The 18,974-nt window shown below is 37.1% G+C and overlaps 3 protein-coding genes across 9 annotated transcripts in view; 2 read left to right on the top strand and 1 right to left on the bottom strand.

The window, feature by feature from the left end:
* Positions 1 to 18,974, top strand: part of LOC139974369 (fibrinogen-like protein A) — a 132,133-nt gene that overhangs the window by 14,684 nt on the left and 98,475 nt on the right. For 3 of the 7 annotated variants that reach the window (XM_071981456.1, XM_071981459.1, XM_071981468.1), the window contains one exon: positions 4,372 to 5,951. The exons of 1 other annotated variant lie outside the window; for it this stretch is intronic. In XM_071981456.1, the coding sequence (XP_071837557.1) occupies positions 4,372 to 4,640 (269 nt within the window). In that variant the 3' untranslated portion in view covers positions 4,641 to 5,951. Of the gene's footprint in view, positions 1 to 4,371; positions 5,952 to 14,317; positions 14,524 to 18,974 lie in introns of those variants that run through there. 3 more of the 7 variants (XR_011795464.1, XM_071981462.1, XM_071981466.1) reach the window with 3 other exon arrangements.
* Positions 1 to 18,974, top strand: part of LOC139974370 (ryncolin-2-like) — a 109,960-nt gene that overhangs the window by 59,395 nt on the left and 31,591 nt on the right. The gene's annotated exons all lie outside the window — the stretch shown is intronic.
* Positions 10,226 to 18,974, bottom strand: part of LOC139974371 (NADH dehydrogenase [ubiquinone] iron-sulfur protein 5-like) — a 47,762-nt gene continuing 39,013 nt past the window's right edge. Inside the window, exons 3-4 of the mRNA XM_071981478.1 lie at positions 12,901 to 12,991; positions 10,226 to 10,948 (exon numbers count right to left, since the gene is read on the bottom strand). Of these exons, the coding sequence (XP_071837579.1) occupies positions 10,853 to 10,948; positions 12,901 to 12,991 (187 nt within the window). The 3' untranslated portion in view covers positions 10,226 to 10,852. The remainder of the gene's footprint in view (positions 10,949 to 12,900; positions 12,992 to 18,974) is intronic.

The following is an 18,974-nucleotide window of genomic DNA, read 5'->3' as shown; positions in this document are numbered from 1 at the left end:
GCTGTTTTAAGAGCATCAGGGTACGTCCCAGAAGGGAAACCCGATTGAAAATGTAACAGGGTATCGAGGCAATGACGCTAGCAATGATGTGAGAAACATGTGTATAATGTCAGCATATTTTACCTTTTAACATCTTCTTTGGCATTCAAGTACCTGGAAACCACCTTTCTATAAGGGTATAGTATTGCTCACTAGCTTGTTTGATCAGTTAATGCGCACTGGTTACAAGATACTGATTGGCTGTTTGTATTAGTATTTATTTGTATGTTAGGGATTATGGATATTTTAAAAGAGAGTGACAAAGGCTAAGTTTGCCGAACAGTCGAACACACAGATTCAGTAGTAAACATTATGTGTGTAGAGCAGGAATCATAGGCGTAGGAGGCGGGGGGGCTGCAGCCCCCCCAACAATTTTTTTGGGTGAAAATTCGGGCAATATGCTGAGAATTTTTCGGGCACCTACTGGAAGAATAATAATATGCAATATGTTTTTCTGGGGGTTTTTTTGTAAAAATTCGGGAATATGCTGAGAATTATTCGGGCATCTACTGAAAGAATCATAATTTGCAATGTGTTTTTCAATTTTTTGGTGAAAATTTGGGCAATAGGCCTATGCTGAGAAGTTTTCGAGCACCTACTGAAAGAAGAATAATTTGCAATGTGTTTTTCAAATATTTTGGTGAAAATTCGGGCAATATGCTGAGAATGTTTTCGGGCACCTACTGAAAGAATAATAATTTGCATTTTTTTCAATTTTTTTGGTGAAAATCTGGGCAATATGCTGAGAATTTTTCGGACACCTACTGGAAGAATAATAATTTGCAATGTGTTTTTCAATTTTTTGGTGAAAATTCGGGCAATAGGTCTATGCTGAGAAGTTTTCGAGCACCTATTGAAAGAAGAATAATTTGCAATGTGTTTTTCAAATATTTTGGTGAAAATTCGGGCAATATGCTGAGAATGTTTTCGGGCACCTACTGAAAGAATAATAGTTCGCATTTTTTTCCAATTTTTTTGGTGAAAATTTGGGCAATATGCTGAGAATTTTTCGGGCACCTACCAGTGGCAGAGCGTCCATGGGCGATGACCCCTGACGGACTCAAATGGACTGCTGGCGCCCTTTTCAGCTTTCACTTTTTTCTTATTCGCGATTATCGACTTTTTTATTGCGCTCTCAAATACCTATTGACATTTTTCACATTTTGTTGGTGCAATTTTCTGACAAATGGCGATGACACTTATTTATCCTTCATTTTTCTGCAAATTAGCAAGGCCCGGAAAGGGTCATTTCCGGCGATCTAGGGAGTATCTTTACTCAAAAATTTCTGTACGCTCCGCGCCAACCTGCGGTGGCGCTCCGCTTAGATAGTGTCAAAAGCACCCCTACAGACCCATTCTCTTCCCCCCCTGTCCCAATACCCCTCGCTCCGCCACCGGCACCTACTGAAAAAAGAATAATAATTTGCAATGTGTTTTTCAATGGTTAAACTGATATTATTATCATTATTATTGTAAGGACTTCCCCAATAATTATAACCAATATAGAAGGGTAATAACACGAAAAATGATTTTATGTTATTGGCAGGTGTAGTAACTTATGGATGCCTATATGATATGCACATTAACATGTAGAACGCGCGCGGAGCGCGCGAAAAAATTTTGGTTATATTTTTCGGGCAAGTCGTTACAGCCCCCCCAAATCAAATGAGGCTCCTACGCCTATGGCAGGAATTATATTATTCAATGGTCGTTAACATGCGTTTTCAGTACAGTGCGACTACTGTAGACTTCTCGGCCTATGTGCTATGTCACGTCAGGTTTTTCAGCAACTATTGCCTACTGCCGGTCCGTGGTCGAAGGGTCGTTCATGAGTGGTCATCATGGAGATTCGAGACCATTCAGACCAATGATATATATTTCACACATGTAATTTTTTTTTCGACACCCAAAATCCCAGTGGGAGGGCGACTGGGGAGCCGACAAGCCCCCCCCCCCCCCCCGTAGCTACGCCACTGGTCCTGATCTATTTTGACTCGCGCTGATTTACTCACCATCATTTTAGTAGGCTGCATACTCCACAGTTCAAAATACAGGTTGGTTTATGCACAATTAAAACAGGTCTTTGAGCGTTGTCTCCTGTTTCCTCAAGTTTGTCATATCTCAAAATTGTGCAATAGTAGATAGCAATTGGATGATAGGTAAATTTGCTGTCAGACATGTCCATCGGGCAAGGTCGGGAGGGGGGAATTATAAGTTAATAATTCACTTGTTGTGAGAAGCCAAATGGTTGCTAAGGTACCTTAAAAGTGTGGGACACAAACATTTCTGCGATTGGAATAATTAGTTAATATTTAATAGTTATGAAAAGGCAACTAGTTGCTAAGTTACGTTAAAAGTGTGGGATGCGGTCTTCTGTCAATGCGGTTATTCATTATATACTAGTTATGAGAAACCAACTAGGGTGTTATGGTACAATAAAACTTTTCCTGTGATTGGAACTATTACTTAATCATGAAGTTGCGATATCTAATTCATACTCTGGTTGGTGAGAGTGACAAATGCTGCAATTAGAAGAGTTACTAAATGATGTTAACAAAAAATCATAATATGAACTTCAATAAAACATCCTTCAAGTATAATTTCAATTGAGTCGTGGAAAGGTAGAATTGCTAAATTACCCTTGGTAGTTATAAATAGTATAGGAAACTACATATAACGGCAGATACTCACAACTTACAAAAGTATAAACCGCATTTGCTAGGTGTTTAGTAGGACCCTTTTTCATCTGAGAGAGAAATAGCAAGAGAACGAGATAGGGAGAGGGTATAGAGAGGGGGGGTGGGTGGAGATACATTGTATTAGTTCAGAAACTTGTTTTAACCAACCGAAAACTACTATGCATGATTGCGGTGAAACGCCACGGCTTGCAGGTGCTTTGTTTTGCTTCTGAAGTTGGTGAGGCGAAGGGGTGGGGAGGGGGAATTGGAGCCATTGACATTGATTGCTGTCAAAAACCGGCGGGGTTGGGGATCTTTCCAAGATGAAAGTTGGTTTAGCACATACCACAGTGGCTCATGCGACATTGGAAATTTCAACTCTTTTTCAACTGAAAAATGTGACTATTTTATCCCGAAATTCTGCCTTTCTTCAAAATTCTTATTTGGGCATTTTCCACATAAACTGGACAAATTGCAGCATGTGGACAAATTTTCTGCGCCCCTCTCAAAGAGTTTACTCGTCGTGTTTACGCGTATTGATTTTGTTAGACCAGTGAGTGCAGGATGCTTTTATTTGTTTGTGGGAGTGTACAGGTTATTAATGTAAGTCTCCCAACTTCACAGTGACGTAAGAGGTGGGGAGGGGCAAATTATTGCAGTGATTAGACGATTATTTTAAGTAAAATCAAATACCTACAATAGTTAAAAAACGTTAGACCAGTGAGTGTAGGGCGCTATTATTTGTGTGTGTGAGTGTGCAGGTTATTAATATAACATTAGTAAGTGACGAAAAACAAAAGGAGGAAAACTTCTATAGTGACCCTGGATGGGGGGGGGGAATACATAAGTATCCCCCAACTTCAAAGGGTGTAAGGGGTGTGGGTCTGGGGGCATAGCATTCAAATTATTGCAGTGATGAGATGAATTGAAACAGGCTGTTTGTTTTAGAGATTGCAAAATTTGAAAGAGATTGAAAATGGAAACACTTTTTTAACAATAGGAATCTCTGAATTAAAAGTTCAAATTGCTGAAAAGTGATTTTAAGACGGAAATATTGTTTTAACCCGTTTGAAATTAGTGGCCAATCTAATTAAAGTCATCTAAAATGGTACCTATGAAAATAAGTAAAATAAAATACCTATAATAATAAAATACAAGGAACGAACAAGATATAACAAGATAACTAAGAAAATAAATAACGATGACTAAGTAAATAAGTACAGTTTAATAAATCGAAGAAAGAAAAAGATTGTGACGATCGGAAATCTTAAAAGATCGACAAAAAAAAAAACTATATAGAACCCTTTCAATCTATGAAAGTACAAACCGATGATATAGATGTGATTCGTGTTGTTTGTCATTCACAGAAACAAACCACTTGTTAGAGTTGGCAGGTTTGGGAGCTCATTGTAACTGGGCTTTTAGTACCTATACGACAGAGATAATGATATTGACAAAGATAGGCACTGCGCAGTGACATATCGCGGTGCGTGGTGGAATAAACAATGTCAGTACTCTAACCTCAATGGTGATTATCATGCTGTCGTCAGGAAATTGTCACATTGAAAATAAAAATAAATGAAAATCTTTTCAATCTATGAATGTCAGAGAAGTACATACTGATAATGTGATTCGTTATTTTTGTCATTCACAGATACAAACTACCTGCTTGATTCACAAGGTTTGGAATATCACCGTAACCAGGCTTTTAGTACCTACGACAGAGATAATGATAATAACAATGCTGGGAACTGCGCAGTGACGTTTCAAGGTGCGTGGTGGTATAAAAACTGTCACTACTCTAACCTCAATGGTGATTATCATGCTGTCGATAATCAACCTGCTGTTAGTATAACCTGGAGCTATCTACCAGGAAACTCTCACAACATCAAATACACTGAGATGAAGATCCGTCCTGTCTAGATCTAGATTCAGGAATAAGTAATCCACAGATACAACAAAAGGATTGTGCATAGACTCACAGAGTAAGAGTCTGACGAAATAATACTATGTGTAAATGACTACATTTGTCAATCTCTGAAGTATTCATTTCCAGGATTCGCTTTCTCTGCAATATTAATTCTCTGTGGATGTAAGATTGGAAGATAACTCCTTTATTGTGACAAAAAAAATTCATTCATTATGTAACATCTAATTTTTTTCAATTATTATTATTATTTTTCCACTGGTCATTGTATCGAGATGTGGTGGGAGGGGGTTTGAGTTTGAATGGTGGAGGGGAGGGGGTGTAGTGGTATTGTGAAAAGATGTTTGTGAAAAGATGTTTTGATGTGATGTGAAAAAATGTTGTGAAAAGAAAAGATTAGTTTAATGACACAATTGCTCAAAAATTCAAATTTACAGGATAGGTATAAGTGCTGTATTTACCACAGCACTATATTAGTATTATATATAACACATGTAGCTATCCACCAAGCCACCAGACTGTAATTGCAAATGGGAGATTGATGTTGTACTCAATGGAGCCAACTCTGACCATATAACTGAGACAAAAGTTTAAACTTCCTTTTTAAGAAGAACTATATGTGAGTAGCTTATAACGATTCTGGCGCCACAAGGTAACATGTCTCATAAGATCTGCAAAGCAAAATTATATCAAGAGATCTAGAGTCAGTATAAACAAAGAAATAAATCCATGGATTGCAACTTACGGAAAACATCGCGTGGAAGTGAGACAGAACTTAACAAAAATATCAATGTGTAGCCTACATTTACAGATCTGTAGAGATCTATGCATATCCGACTTATCGGGAACAACTCCAGTAAATAATCCAAATAAGAAGTAAACTGACTGACGGAAATATCAAGCTCAATAGAACTGCACGATAATTGGAATGAAAAAAAAGAAAATTATTTGTTGTGATATTAATCTCTTTCTGTGTTTATATTGGTAATTATCATAGTGTTCTTTGTGCTGCATCCAAAACAATAGTAATTTCCAAAGCCATATATGTAAGAAGGTCAAAGGAAGCAAATTTCTGCAAATCAAAGACTTGCAACTTTCACAGGTATTATGTCTATGTCAAGTATAGCATGATGGATTAATTAGGAACCACTTAAAACTTTGGCAGGATAGGTGATGGGTCAAAGTAGGGATATGATATACCCACACAGACTATCATGTATTTGTATGTCTGCCATCGTTAATATGTACAGGATCAAAGCCACTGAGAAAACGAGGACACTTGCCTCCCCCACCCCTCCCCTCCCCACCCCTCCCCACCCCTCCCCTCCCCTCTGCAGGTAAGTTGAGTCACATGAACACAACACACATATAGTATCTTCGAAGAACACTTACTTTTCTTGTGGAAAGGTGCCCTTTTGCTTCGACGATAACTGACAAACATTGACATGCATGATTGACAAGATTGGTAAGGGAATGGGTGTTATGGTTTCCGGGCACGGGGTCAAATAGGGGCCCTGGAAATTATGAAGGGTTCCCGACATAATATGCCTGAAGAACAATGTATCATCATAATATACTCTAAGAAACAAGAAGATTACAAAATGGGGACAACCGACATAATTGGATTACAAAGGTGATGAGGCGGGGGGGGGGATTTATGGAAGAGCCAGAGAAGAATAAAAATTGTAATCCAGGACGGTGAAGTGGCCCTTAGGTCATTGAACCTGACCTGGCCCACGTAAGTTACGACATCAAATGGTGCATACTGGACCTTACTTAGAGTATTATTACCTCTAAATGCAAGGTTAATGTGCTGATAAAAACTCTGACTTTTTTGTGTGTTCTGAGAAAGGAGAGTAGTGTACACCCATTTGATTTCTCGTTTTCATATACAAATTGAAAGACAAAAGAATATTGAATGGATATAAAAGTTTAAAAAAAAACAAAGCTAAAAGACGGCAATGCACTGTTACATCATTAAACTTATATTACAGTGAACCTTGTCCTGTGTGTTGGGAATACAAAATATAGGAAAATAGATATAAGGACCAATAAAAAACTTAAGAAGAATATTAACTGAATAAAAGAGTCACCATGTAAATATTTTGCCTAACTTATCTCTATATGGTATACGTTCAATGTAAACTTCTTGTAATTTAAAAGATAATGAGTAATATATGTGTCTTAATTCTTTACCGTATCGACTGCTTTTGAGTACTATTTATTAATGTTTATTTCCCTTTTTTCATATGATTAGCTTCTAAGAAGCACTGGAGATGTAAACAATAAAAGTACCAAATAATTTCATAATAAAATATAATTAATTATGGAGGTGCTTTTGAATTTGTCAAAGCCATTTAAATATTAATAAATTACTGCTAAGTGGTGGCGAATTCAGAGAAGTACGATAAGCAAACTAACAAAAACCGGTAGAGACCGAATGTTGGTATGGTAACGAAAATGTTGTTTAAAGAAAAAAATGTTGAGATTTGTTGGACTAAAGTAGGTTTGATCGGATTATTCATTCGGCAGTATTTATGATGGCTAAATACAATAAGGCATGCGTATGGGGGGGGGGGAGGGGAGACGATGGCAAAAATGGCTCAGTCAGGGGATTTTTGCATTCATCCGAGAAGGAATTGGACCATTACTACGTTTATAAGCCCCTCCCTCCCCCCATCCCCCATTTTCAGACTCACACAGAGTATTTGTTAGTAAAATCAAAGTATTTAGAGGTCATTATGATATAAACCTGATATATTGACTAAATATGCCTCCCAAATGCTCCATTGGGTGTCTACAGTTTCATTCTTTTCTGGGAAAACCCCTAACTACCCCCTACATATGTAAAGCTCCAATGACCCCCCCCCCCTTTACGCAATACTTCCTTCAAGGGCGGCGGAACCTGAGGAAAAGTGGGGGTGCACGTGCCCCCCCCCCCCTGTTCCGCCGCCCTTGACTTTCTTCGCATCTGACCGTCCCATAAAGATTCAGGTCCCTACTTTATATAATCAGTTATGGGAAATTTTGAATATATTATTACTTTTTTATCGCAACCTCCCCTATAAAGCTACTTATAAAGAACTAAATTATAGTCTAAATAAGCACCATATGACTTCTATTTCTTTGTTCTTCTGGAGGACCCAAGACCCTCAGAAACGAGAGTTGGCTTCGATGGCCCCACGGTAGCACCCCTCTTTTACAAAATATTTCATTGGCATCTGGCCCTCCCATAAAAGTTCAGGTCTCTACCTCACTTAGTCAGGCAATGAAATATTGGAGTTTATTATTATTTTTATTTATTAGCACAATCTTGTCTTTAGCTAGAGTTTCTTATATTAATATAAATTATAACCTAAATATGACACAGAATACACCATTTATAGTGTTGCAAAGTTAATATCTTCCCGGGGGACGACCACAACTCCCGACCCCCTCCCCCAAATTCCCCTTCATAGGTTCGACTTCAATGACACCAGTAGTCCCACTCCTGTATAACATCCTTCATTCTCCCCGACCTATTCCACACACGTTCAGCCACCAACATTAATCACTCGAGGGAACTTGCGTTTTGATATATTCCTATATAGACCTCGGCCCGAATGAACCATTTACATCTTATAAGTTAAATGTTGCCGAGGGAGAGAAGCCCCTTCATATAGGAGTCGGTTTCAATGACCACAGTTCAGTCTCCCTCTTTGATAAAATCCTTGTTTCGTGGGGTAGAAAATTCCAACTTTCCCGACCGATTTAGGTATAGGGCATCAACCTTTATGGACGGGCTGTATAAACAAATCAAGAATTTTGCAAAAGAGGGGTGTGCATGGCTGTGGAGTCGTTGAATATAACCAGGGAGTTGTTATGTTCCATAACTCCCACAGAACAAACAAGTTTTCATAATATGCTGCACAGACCACAACAAGACAAAACTGTGCCCTACATGTACCCTCACAGAGTTGTCAAGAACTCTCTAACTGGTCTGCAGACCACAAAAGATGGGCATAGTCCTATGGCACAATAAAAGTATTCAAGGTACAAATCACTTGTTTCGTTTTTCTTCAGTAAACATCGTTCAATGTTTCCGTTTACTTATTTTATTTAAACTTTGAAGTAGTTCATAGTTTACATTGCTCGCATTGACCAAGAAATGATGGGGTTAGCAAAGCTAAAAATTAATGCAACCAATTTCTAAATGTCAGTACCACTGTGCCATGAAAGGACCACAATAAAAGGAACTGAACGTCTTTCGGGGCTCCACGCCCACAACCCCGTAAGAGCCATGTCATAATAAAGGAACAACTTGAAACCACCATGTACCTAACGACCAACTTCTCAGTCTTTAAATGACAGACATTTCTATTAGTAGGAAGGAGTGGGTGGGGGGGGGGCTGACACACACATAGACAATTCAAGGTTTGTCCCCTCGCTACATGAATCAAATGCTTAGTGAACGCCGTCCAACAAGATCATTGCGGTCTTAACATACTGCGATGTTGACTGTTCCGAGCATCAGAACAACGAAAATATTGTTGGGCTGCCCCTCATTTGTGGAAGAAGCTTCCAACAATAATCTCGTACAATCAATTCACTTGAAACTGAACTATCAAGACACATCTTATCCTGCAATACTTATTAGAACTTTGATCTAGTTTCTTCTTTGTACAGTGCTTTGTATTGAACATTTAAAATATGTGGTATAATAGTCATGATATTACTGCAAAGTTATCGAGAAACAAGCTCATTAATATTGTAACTGATCTTGAGTAGTATTTTAACTTTTGAAGCTATTCGTTACGTCGTGTTAACATCGGGTAGTAATGTTGCAATTCTTTGCCGGGAAATGCCCGTAACGCTCCAGGGTTGTTTACTTACAAGCAATGGTGCATCTGACCTTTTGTTCGAAGAGCCGCGCTTTCTGGGCTCATGAAGACCGGAACTCAGGGGCGGCGGTGTTCCTTGAAGTAGTAACTTAGGCCTGTTTTAACTCACTGGTACGGTTAGTTTCACTATGCTACCTGTCATGTTGGTATCCATCGTCACATGCATAAATCAGGGCCGACTGTATCAATTAGGAGAGGCCAAAAAGACGCAGCAACCATGGAGGGTCATGTGACGTGCTCCCTTGTAGCGCTCAACTCTTATGGTACTCCTTGAATGTATATTCTACAAGTAAATGTCCTGATCTCATAGCTACCACATTCCCGGTGAAGTTATATGCAACCAGTGGAATCTATGACTGTAGAATACATGTCATGAGGCAGGGAAAGTGTTGTTATGTGCCTCTTATGTCCCTTTCACAACCTAAACCCTAACTACTGGAGAGGATCAGGCTATGTTATGTCAATATTTATATAATTATATAATATATTATGTCAATGATGGCAACCAATTGTCTCCTTCCATGTGAGAATACATGCCACTTTGTCTTCCAGTGATGATCACCATTACAAAAACATTGTAACCCCTTACCAATAGGAAGGCAGAGTTGTTGTTATTGTTGTGTACAATATCAGAACATAAACCATGTCACTGGTAAACAAAAACAAAAAACAAAGAAAAAACACTTTCATAAAATTAAACAAACGTTTGTGGTACGAATTCATTTATTCTTTTACATATATGTTTCGTACAGCTGGTAGGACTTTTTCTTTAGACGTGAAGCCAAAATGGATTACCTCCTGAAATACATTGTTGTCATTTAAGTCATAACATCATGGAAACAAAATGTGTTTAGTATCTTGTTATTTCTAGACGATCTGAGCTTAACTTGTCACATGGTTACAAAATGGTTCAGCTGTTTAAGTTTTAGACATTTCATCTAAAATCTACAGAGCTTTAACAGAAATGTGTAAATACAAACAATGTCATAACATTTTTAATCATTAGGCAACCACCACAAGGAGACATTCTGTTAACTCTAAGCTTAAACTCAGTGCCCACACTTCACTTCTCACGGGAAATGTATGAAACGTTTTCTCTAGACTCTCAAGAGGAAATTAATTTTCTTTGAAAATATCCTAAATTTGAAGGAAAAAAAACAAATTGTTACCAGACCCAATCTAACTGTTCAATAGATGATAATATTTCTGGCATATTTCCGTGAGAATGAACTAGTCCATTTTGATTCCATTTGACATCCAATCTAACCGTCTCATCAGGCCATTCTAAATCCAAGCTGCAAGGTACTACCGAGATGCCACCTCCCACATTAAACTATCGATGTTTTTGGTGAATCTGGTATCTTGTATGTTCCTTCTCGTATCAATTTTTGTCTCTGTTTAAGGATGGTGCGATGTCTTTCCCTCTGTAAAAGAAACATATGTGAAATAAATAATGACCTCTTCATTTGAACTTTGATAACTATTAACATATCACAGGGGACACATTTTTAAGTGCAAAATAGCTCATGTTATGGAAAACTTTTCAATTGCCAAATTTACAATTGGAAGACCTAATGTAGAACTTGATTTACTTGAGGGATCACATACAAACTGTGCAATACCCAAATCATCTCTTCAGCCTTTGAAGTTTTACAGAGGGAATTTTGACAGCATTTCAAACAATAGAACTCTAATTGTGTCCAAACGATAGGATCATACACTAACGATAAAGAATAAAACAGTTCTGATAATGAACTGTAAGTATATTATGAATATTGTACATTAGTGAAAGCTACCATAGAAGGATGCTTAATTACCAACTGTAGTAATTAGGCCTACAGCCCCCCCCCCCCCCAGAAATGATAAAGAACTGCTGATGCCAAGCTAGGATATATTTGTCTTGAAATTTCACAACCTTCGTGAGGTACATATTGTCATGTACTGTAGCAGTATGGATCATATTTTTAAAATGCTATAGTGTTCAAATGCTCTTTAAGTCTCTCATAGCTACCCTGCGGACATTCCCCAGATTTTGAAAGCAGCCCTGGAAGTTTTCAAAGTTTTTTACTCCCCCAGGCTTTCACACTTGAGTGTAAGGACCAATTAATAAACACACACGTTCTCACATTAATCATTCCAGAGCAACAGAGATCTCATTTGACTCGTGTTCGTTTCTCAACGGGCACAATTTGTGATGGGCTGTCTGGAGCAATCGAATAATTTATTCTAATAGTTGAAGGATTGCATTTCATTCTGCATATCACCACTGTGTACACTATATCCCATAATAGCATACTCCTCTAGGGATGCACCGGATATCCGGTCCGGCCGGACTATCCGTCCGGATAGTGAGCAATTATCCGGTTCCGGCCGGATCTTTTTCAAAATCTGGCCTGAATTATTCCTTAAAAAGATGTTGGTATTAACTTTAATCATTGTAAACTATTTCCAAAATTTAATAAAAACGTTAAAAGTAAGGAAAAATTAGGTTTAACATGTTTAATTTAATTTTCTCAATGGTCTGACCCACTGTTTCTAAAGATCAACCAAAATAATACTCCTTGTTTCACACTTTTACTTCTTATTAATGATTTTCATTTGTGTAATGAAAAAATCCGGTTCCGGCCGGATTATATCCGGCCAGATTTCATGCACTATAGGGCAAAATCCGGTTCCGGCCTGATCCAAAAATTTGGATCCGGTGCATCCCCATTCCCCTCCAACTTCCAGGGCATATTTTTATCTTCCCTTTTTTCAAGCGCTGAGATTTGGGCATATCTGAACTCTCACTCAAATCCGATGGGTTCATAATCATTGTTTACATATGCAGACATGTCCATCTCTGAATGTGATCATGCACTTTATTACCCATCAATTATTATCAAATTGGGAAGGAGAAAGTCCAACAAATCACTGGTAAAATCAACTAGTCAACAAGTCATCCACTTGAACTAAGCTCTGCCTGTGATCTTACCTTTCTGGTTGTCTAAAACAGAAAGTTTGGTTCTCCAAACATAAGTACCAAAATAGAGCATGATCAATATGTAATGTACAATGTAGGAGAGAGACTTTCTAGGTTTGGTGACAAGAATACCGGCTTTGAGCCAGTACAACTTCCCTTCAAAATACAATAGATCTGAATTTCATGTGAACAACTAGTTATCTGTCGGAGTGTCGGACGAACTCCGAAGCTGAAAAATTTGGTCTTCTCGGACGACCAATGAAAATTTGCAGTGCACTTCAAAATGCTACCGGGAATCCTATCCTGTAATCGGACACTACTTGTGCATCTAATTGAAATACTCTAACGATAGATTTTGTTAATTACAAGGCAGAGGGCCTTTTACTGCCACTTATAGTAAATGAAGCAACTTACAGTTTTTGCTCCACTAGAACACTCCATCAAGTCTTCAATCTGAAGTCGGCATTCTTTCTGCGCTCTTCTGTACCCTACCCCTTCAGCACATCTGAAAAGAATTGATCATGATGTGAGAAAGATGAGAATGAGATGTTACTGAATTTAAATAACATTTCACATAACACATGCGGCTGAGTTAGACAAGTTCAGCGACTGGTTCGCTGGCAACAAATTATCATTGAATATTGATAAAACAAACTATATAGTTTTTAATACTTCTAATAATTTTACATGGAATGCTGATATTACTATGGATGGTAAACGACTACAACAAGTCAATAGTACTAGATTTTTAGGCCTATATATAGATCATGAACTTAAATGGTGTGACCACATTACAACTGTCTGTAAAAAAGTTGCAAAAAACACCGGTGTTTTAGCTAAGCTTAAGCATTATCTGCCACAACACATTTTAAAGATTCTCTATCAGACATTAGTCCTGCCACATATTACGTATTGTTGTAACATATGGTCTGGTACTAGATATACCAATCTCAATCCTATTTGTATTACACAGAAGAGAGCAGTCCGCCATATAACATATGCCAAACCACGGGACCACACAAATCCTCTTTTTAAGCGTTCTAAGTTGTTAAAAACTGATGACATTATTAAGGTTAACCTTGCTACATTTGCTTATAAGGCATGGAATGGACTGTTACCAAATGCTTTTAATGACTACTTAATATGTAGCAGTGATATTCATCATTACAATACCAGATTTTCAGGCAATGCACATTATAACAGGTATAATTCTACAATGGGGATGTTATCACTAAGGGCACGTACAATCAAAACATGGTATTCTCTATCAGACAATATTACAAATAAACCTTCTGCAAAATCATTCAGAAGAAACTTTATTCAAAATATTATTGCATCTTATTAATTGAACATGTTCATTTTTTCTTATATATTTAGTTTACTTTGCCTTTTCTTTACAGGGAGTCCTCTACTTTGTTAAACCATCTGAAGGTTTTTTAGAGGACTTCCTATCACATTGTATATATTCACGTGATTAAACAAATAAATCAATCAATCAATTAATCATACACATGTAGCAGGCAGAGACACAAAGGTTTGTTTTATAGTTACTGTTATTCATTATTGCAGCGAGTATGGTAATAATTACCCCGTTTGTGCAATATTAATGTTAATAAACCTGAAGGAGGGACTTTTTAATTTGAAAAATCTTTATGATTAATCGTTTGCAAGCTAACGACCGACTGAATGGAAATCTTGACAATGCACATTGTTCCTACTGACTTTTATCTACTAAATGAATAAAGAAAATATGGATTTTTGCCTAACCCGAGATTAACGAGATACACTCATTAAACTGAAATACGCCCAACAACCATTCTGCGTCTGCTCTTGGTCCATTTGGGAAGCTGAATTTGATGCAACTCTCTGCTTTGGGGTAATATTTAGGGACGAATTCACTAAGTCGTAATTCAGAACATTATATCTAAGATATCATCTGCTGTTACTCAAAACCAGAACGGAGAAAGATGGAGCTTAGTAAATCCACCATTTTGAAGCTATTAATATTCACTATTATATCCGTTTCTCTGACCAGAGGTAAGTCTATTTTCTGACTTAATAATGGTTTTCGAATTTCATCTTCATATATATATATATAACTATATATAACTATATATATATATATATATATATATAAATATATATAAATATATATATAAATATTGAAGTTTCATTTCATTTATATATTTCCAGTGTAAATATAAATGTTTATAAACAGGACATCAAAAGTGAGTATGTAATAAGAAAATATTATTTTAAAATGTTAGTGTGCAAAGACAAAAGCAATATATATATATATATATATATATATATATATATATATATATATATATATATATATATATATATATATATATATATATATACATACATATATATATATATATATATATATATATATATATATATATATATATATATATATATATACAAGTGCAGCTATCTACAATAAATTATCCAGATTACCATAGACCATTACAAACCTCTGAAACTATAATTGCATTATTTTCAATACAACTTTCATTATAATTGGAAAAGTGACCATTTAGCCATTAGGTGCTCAGCAATCAATTGAAGGGACATATTTTCCAATTGAAAGCATTACCTTGTTAATACTCGGCCTTTCTGCTTCATTATGAATCAACACGAAACGTCATAGAAATACAACATTTTTATGGTCTCAACTCAGTGTGAATGGACATAGTCTGTGATGATAAAGGGGAGCAAGGAAAATGGGAGGGTAAAAGCAAGAAGAGGGATTATTCATAACCGGGGATGTTGAATGGTATGAAGACGTTGCATCTACACATGTCACGTTCTCCACGCCAGAATCTCTCTTTTATATATACTTACCAATGTAGGCCTACACAAGCTTCTTACAGCTAGATAATAATCAGTTTGTTAAAATTGCATGTCTTCTTATATTTGGGAGCTGTTAGAAGAGATAACTGATTAAAGTTACCCTGCAGTGTTAATGCATATTACTGCATTTTTTGAGCCACATTTGCTCCTATTATTCATAACTTTTAATGTTTTTTATGACGTAAAGGGATGTTTAAGTGGTTAACTTTTATGTTTAAAAAAAAAAGTTATAGACATTTTTGACTGCCAAATTTGTTTAAAATAAACCACATAGAATAAGAGTATTTCTACAAAAGATCAAAGGGTGAACGTGATCCGACTTTCTGGTTTATGGGTAATATAATGAGATGGGTTTTTTTTCACCTAACAATTTGGAATATATATTTTCCACTTACCACAAGGTTAACATTATCTGCTCTTGGAATATCCCTTTAAATTAATATGGGAATTATCTATTTTTTTATTTTTTTATTTTTTTTAATTTTCAAATAATATATAGGCCTACAACTTTATGAAAGGTAAGTATCGCTTTAATTTGAAATTGGTAGTTTAAGACACCATGTATAGGCAAACGAAAGGTACTTTTGCAAGCTTTGCAAGGGCAGAGGTGTGATTTTAGCCAAACGATACAGAAAACTTGCTCGAATTTGTATTAGTCCATGGAGTATATCCATTTACGCCAGTGGCGTAGGAAGGTACTTTTGAGTGTGGGGGGGGGGTGGTCTCAGACTGATATGGCCGGCAAGGGGGAGGGGTCTAAGAGGAGGGGGTTTCCTCTCCCCTTTGGAAATTTTTTGCATTTCCAGGTGGCCTCAGATGCAATTTGGTGCAATATAGCACACTTTAACACCCACTCCATTTTGTAAATAATTTTGCATTTTCACCTGGCCTTAGATGCAATTTGGTGCTCCAAATGAGATTTTTTTCTGCCAAAATGTTCTGAGCACAATGGGCAGTTAGTTCCTCACTGATGATTATCCACAATCGCACAAACAAGTCATCACCATGTTGAGAATAAGATTGGAAAAAATCATGATATATTAATTTAATTTTTGAGTGTTATATTAGACTCGATCACTCCCTGATATACAGGATATAGAAATGAAAAAGGGTTTTTCTGACTTGCGAAGCGGGGGGGGGGGGGGAATGATACTTTCGCCCAACCCATATTTTTCACTGGGGGGCTGGCGCCCCCAGCCCCCGGTTCCTACGCCCTTGATTTAAGCTATTGCTTCATGACTATAGAGAGTTGCAGTTTCTTGAAGACTCTAAATATCAAATATATTGGTGTACATATGCTGCATATATCTGCTTATACCTGTCTATTGGTATCGCTCGTTTGCGAAGGCTGGACCTAAATTGTGGAATAAGCTTCCTGGCAGCCTTAAAGAAGTCCAAAATGTTGCTACTTTTAAGAGGCAATTAAAACAGGCTTATTTGTCAATGGTTCTGATTTCAGCCAGAATCTCGACCAGTTTTAACTTTTGTATCGTTACTTCGAGATTTATTTAGTTGTTTTCCAGCACAGCAGTGCACACAGTTTTCTGTAGTAGTTGTGCTTATAAGCCTTTATTGTTATTATTGCAACAATAAGGTGTGTATTACGCGGACTGAAAACGTAATTTAAAATTATTTGTGATTACTTTAGTTATCTGCCATATAGCATACAAGAAATTCATAATTATTTGAAGTTATGTTCATTTTGATTCAATAATTGTAAAACAACTATGTGAATTATAGGCACAGTAGAACAGAAAGAAATATACAGTTTCCCGCGTGTAAAGAAAATGAAACATTTCTATATATTAATCTTTCGTCCTTTTTCTCTGGTTTTTCTCAACCTCACTGATTCCACGATACCATAACGACATATAGCTTATCTATTCAAATCAATATCAAATGGTGGCATAAACGTCGAAAAATTTACACATTTCAACTTTGTTTTTCTCGAAGATATTTTCCGTTGGGATCCAAATAAACCTCGCCCATAATATGAATATTTAAAAGCTACAAACGTCATTGGCCAATACGTAATACAACACCATGCTTGATTTGTGTAGATTGTTTATGGCAGTTGTACAAGGGAGCTGTTAGAGTCCAGCTCGCTGGTTGTACCAAGTAACCAACTCGACTTTTCAAACCTATTTTTAGGAACGGCTCATTACTTAACCTGCATCTCTGATTGGTTGAATTCAAACTAGTGGGTTGGGGAACTGTATGCGATTTTTATTAAATGTGTAATTTGTCGGTGGAAACTTTTCTCATTATGTGCGAAATGTCCTTAATTACTCGCCAATTAACGTTTCTGGCATAGAAAAACCTTGGGTAATATCTTAGTTTGCTGTTTTGTGATTGATATATGTAAAAAACTAGATGGACTTGTCAAAAAAGTGGAAAACGGCGACAAAACGCAAATTGCTGCTTTAAAGAGGAGCTGAAGGTAGCACGCAATCATGATCCTAATTGTTGATTTAAATATAGGCTTTAAAATGAACCACTTCTTGATCCCAAGAACTTATCTAAAATTTAGTACCGACCTTTTGAAAGTTGGAATGGCGCCATAGATATGCAAATGCATGTGACCTGGGTCACGGATGACGTACTATCCAGACAACTTGCTTTTAACTTCAACATCCAGACGCGATGCGTATGCAAGGCTATACTTATACTGTGTAGGGCCGGGCTAGGTACGTTGTACTGCATATGAAAAATGTGCCGTACGTACGTAGCCTACATGTAGGCCCGACGTTACTCGAAGTGAAGCCCAACAAAATGCCGTACTGTCGGGCGTTCGGTTGTAACATTCATTCTTTCCGAGTAAAGAAAACACAGTTTTGGTTTTCACATCCGAAGAAGAAACCAGAATTTTTCAAGAAATGCACTCTTCTTGTTTCGGCATAACGTTGCGCAAACCGCAGTCACACCAGTCCGTAACTATTAACGAGCAGTAACAATACCTCATTAGGCCTAGGCTGTTCGTCATGGCCTACGTTTTGGTTCTTATCGTCATAGCTAAGTCCATTCTTTTCACTTTCTTGTAAATTCTGCCGCGTTGAAACATGGTTCATAATCGTAAGGAACAGGTCTGGACATTTACACAAGCAGGGCAAATTTTCAAATTGTTTTCATATTCTGACTTTCTGAGAGATACAGTATCAATACTGAATATTAAATGTTTACTAGCGAAATGTTACTTTGTGTTAGTTATACACTGCACTTGCACAGCAAATGTTTTGCCAAACGTGAAATATGCCTAGTTGTCCGTATAGTAATAGTACGTCACAACGAGCCCGGATTATAGCCAATTCATATTTCAATGGCGGCCCCCACATTCCCGGGGTAGCGTCGTAATAAAAGTAAATTATCTCAGGTAGGAAAGGAGTGTGGTTGATATGATTTTGTAATATTCGTCTTTTGAGTGGGGAAAACAATTAGAAATGGCTTAATATCTTGCCTTCAATTCTCCTTTCACTATATCTACATCTACATCGGTACTCTGCAATAGACTGGTGTCCATCTCGCAAAGGATGATTCGTGACATCACCAAGTCTTCTCACCTCGTACACGTCTCTCATGACTAACGTTTTCTCTCCTGATCTAGTTTTACTTGACTTGAAGGTGTTGAA

Source organism: Apostichopus japonicus, chromosome 9 (genome assembly GCF_037975245.1).
Source record: "Apostichopus japonicus isolate 1M-3 chromosome 9, ASM3797524v1, whole genome shotgun sequence".
In the NCBI taxonomy this organism is placed as follows: Eukaryota; Metazoa; Echinodermata; class Holothuroidea; order Aspidochirotida; family Stichopodidae; genus Apostichopus; species Apostichopus japonicus.
Note: the sequence above shows the minus strand (reverse complement) of the source record. Positions and strands in the feature narration are given on the sequence as shown.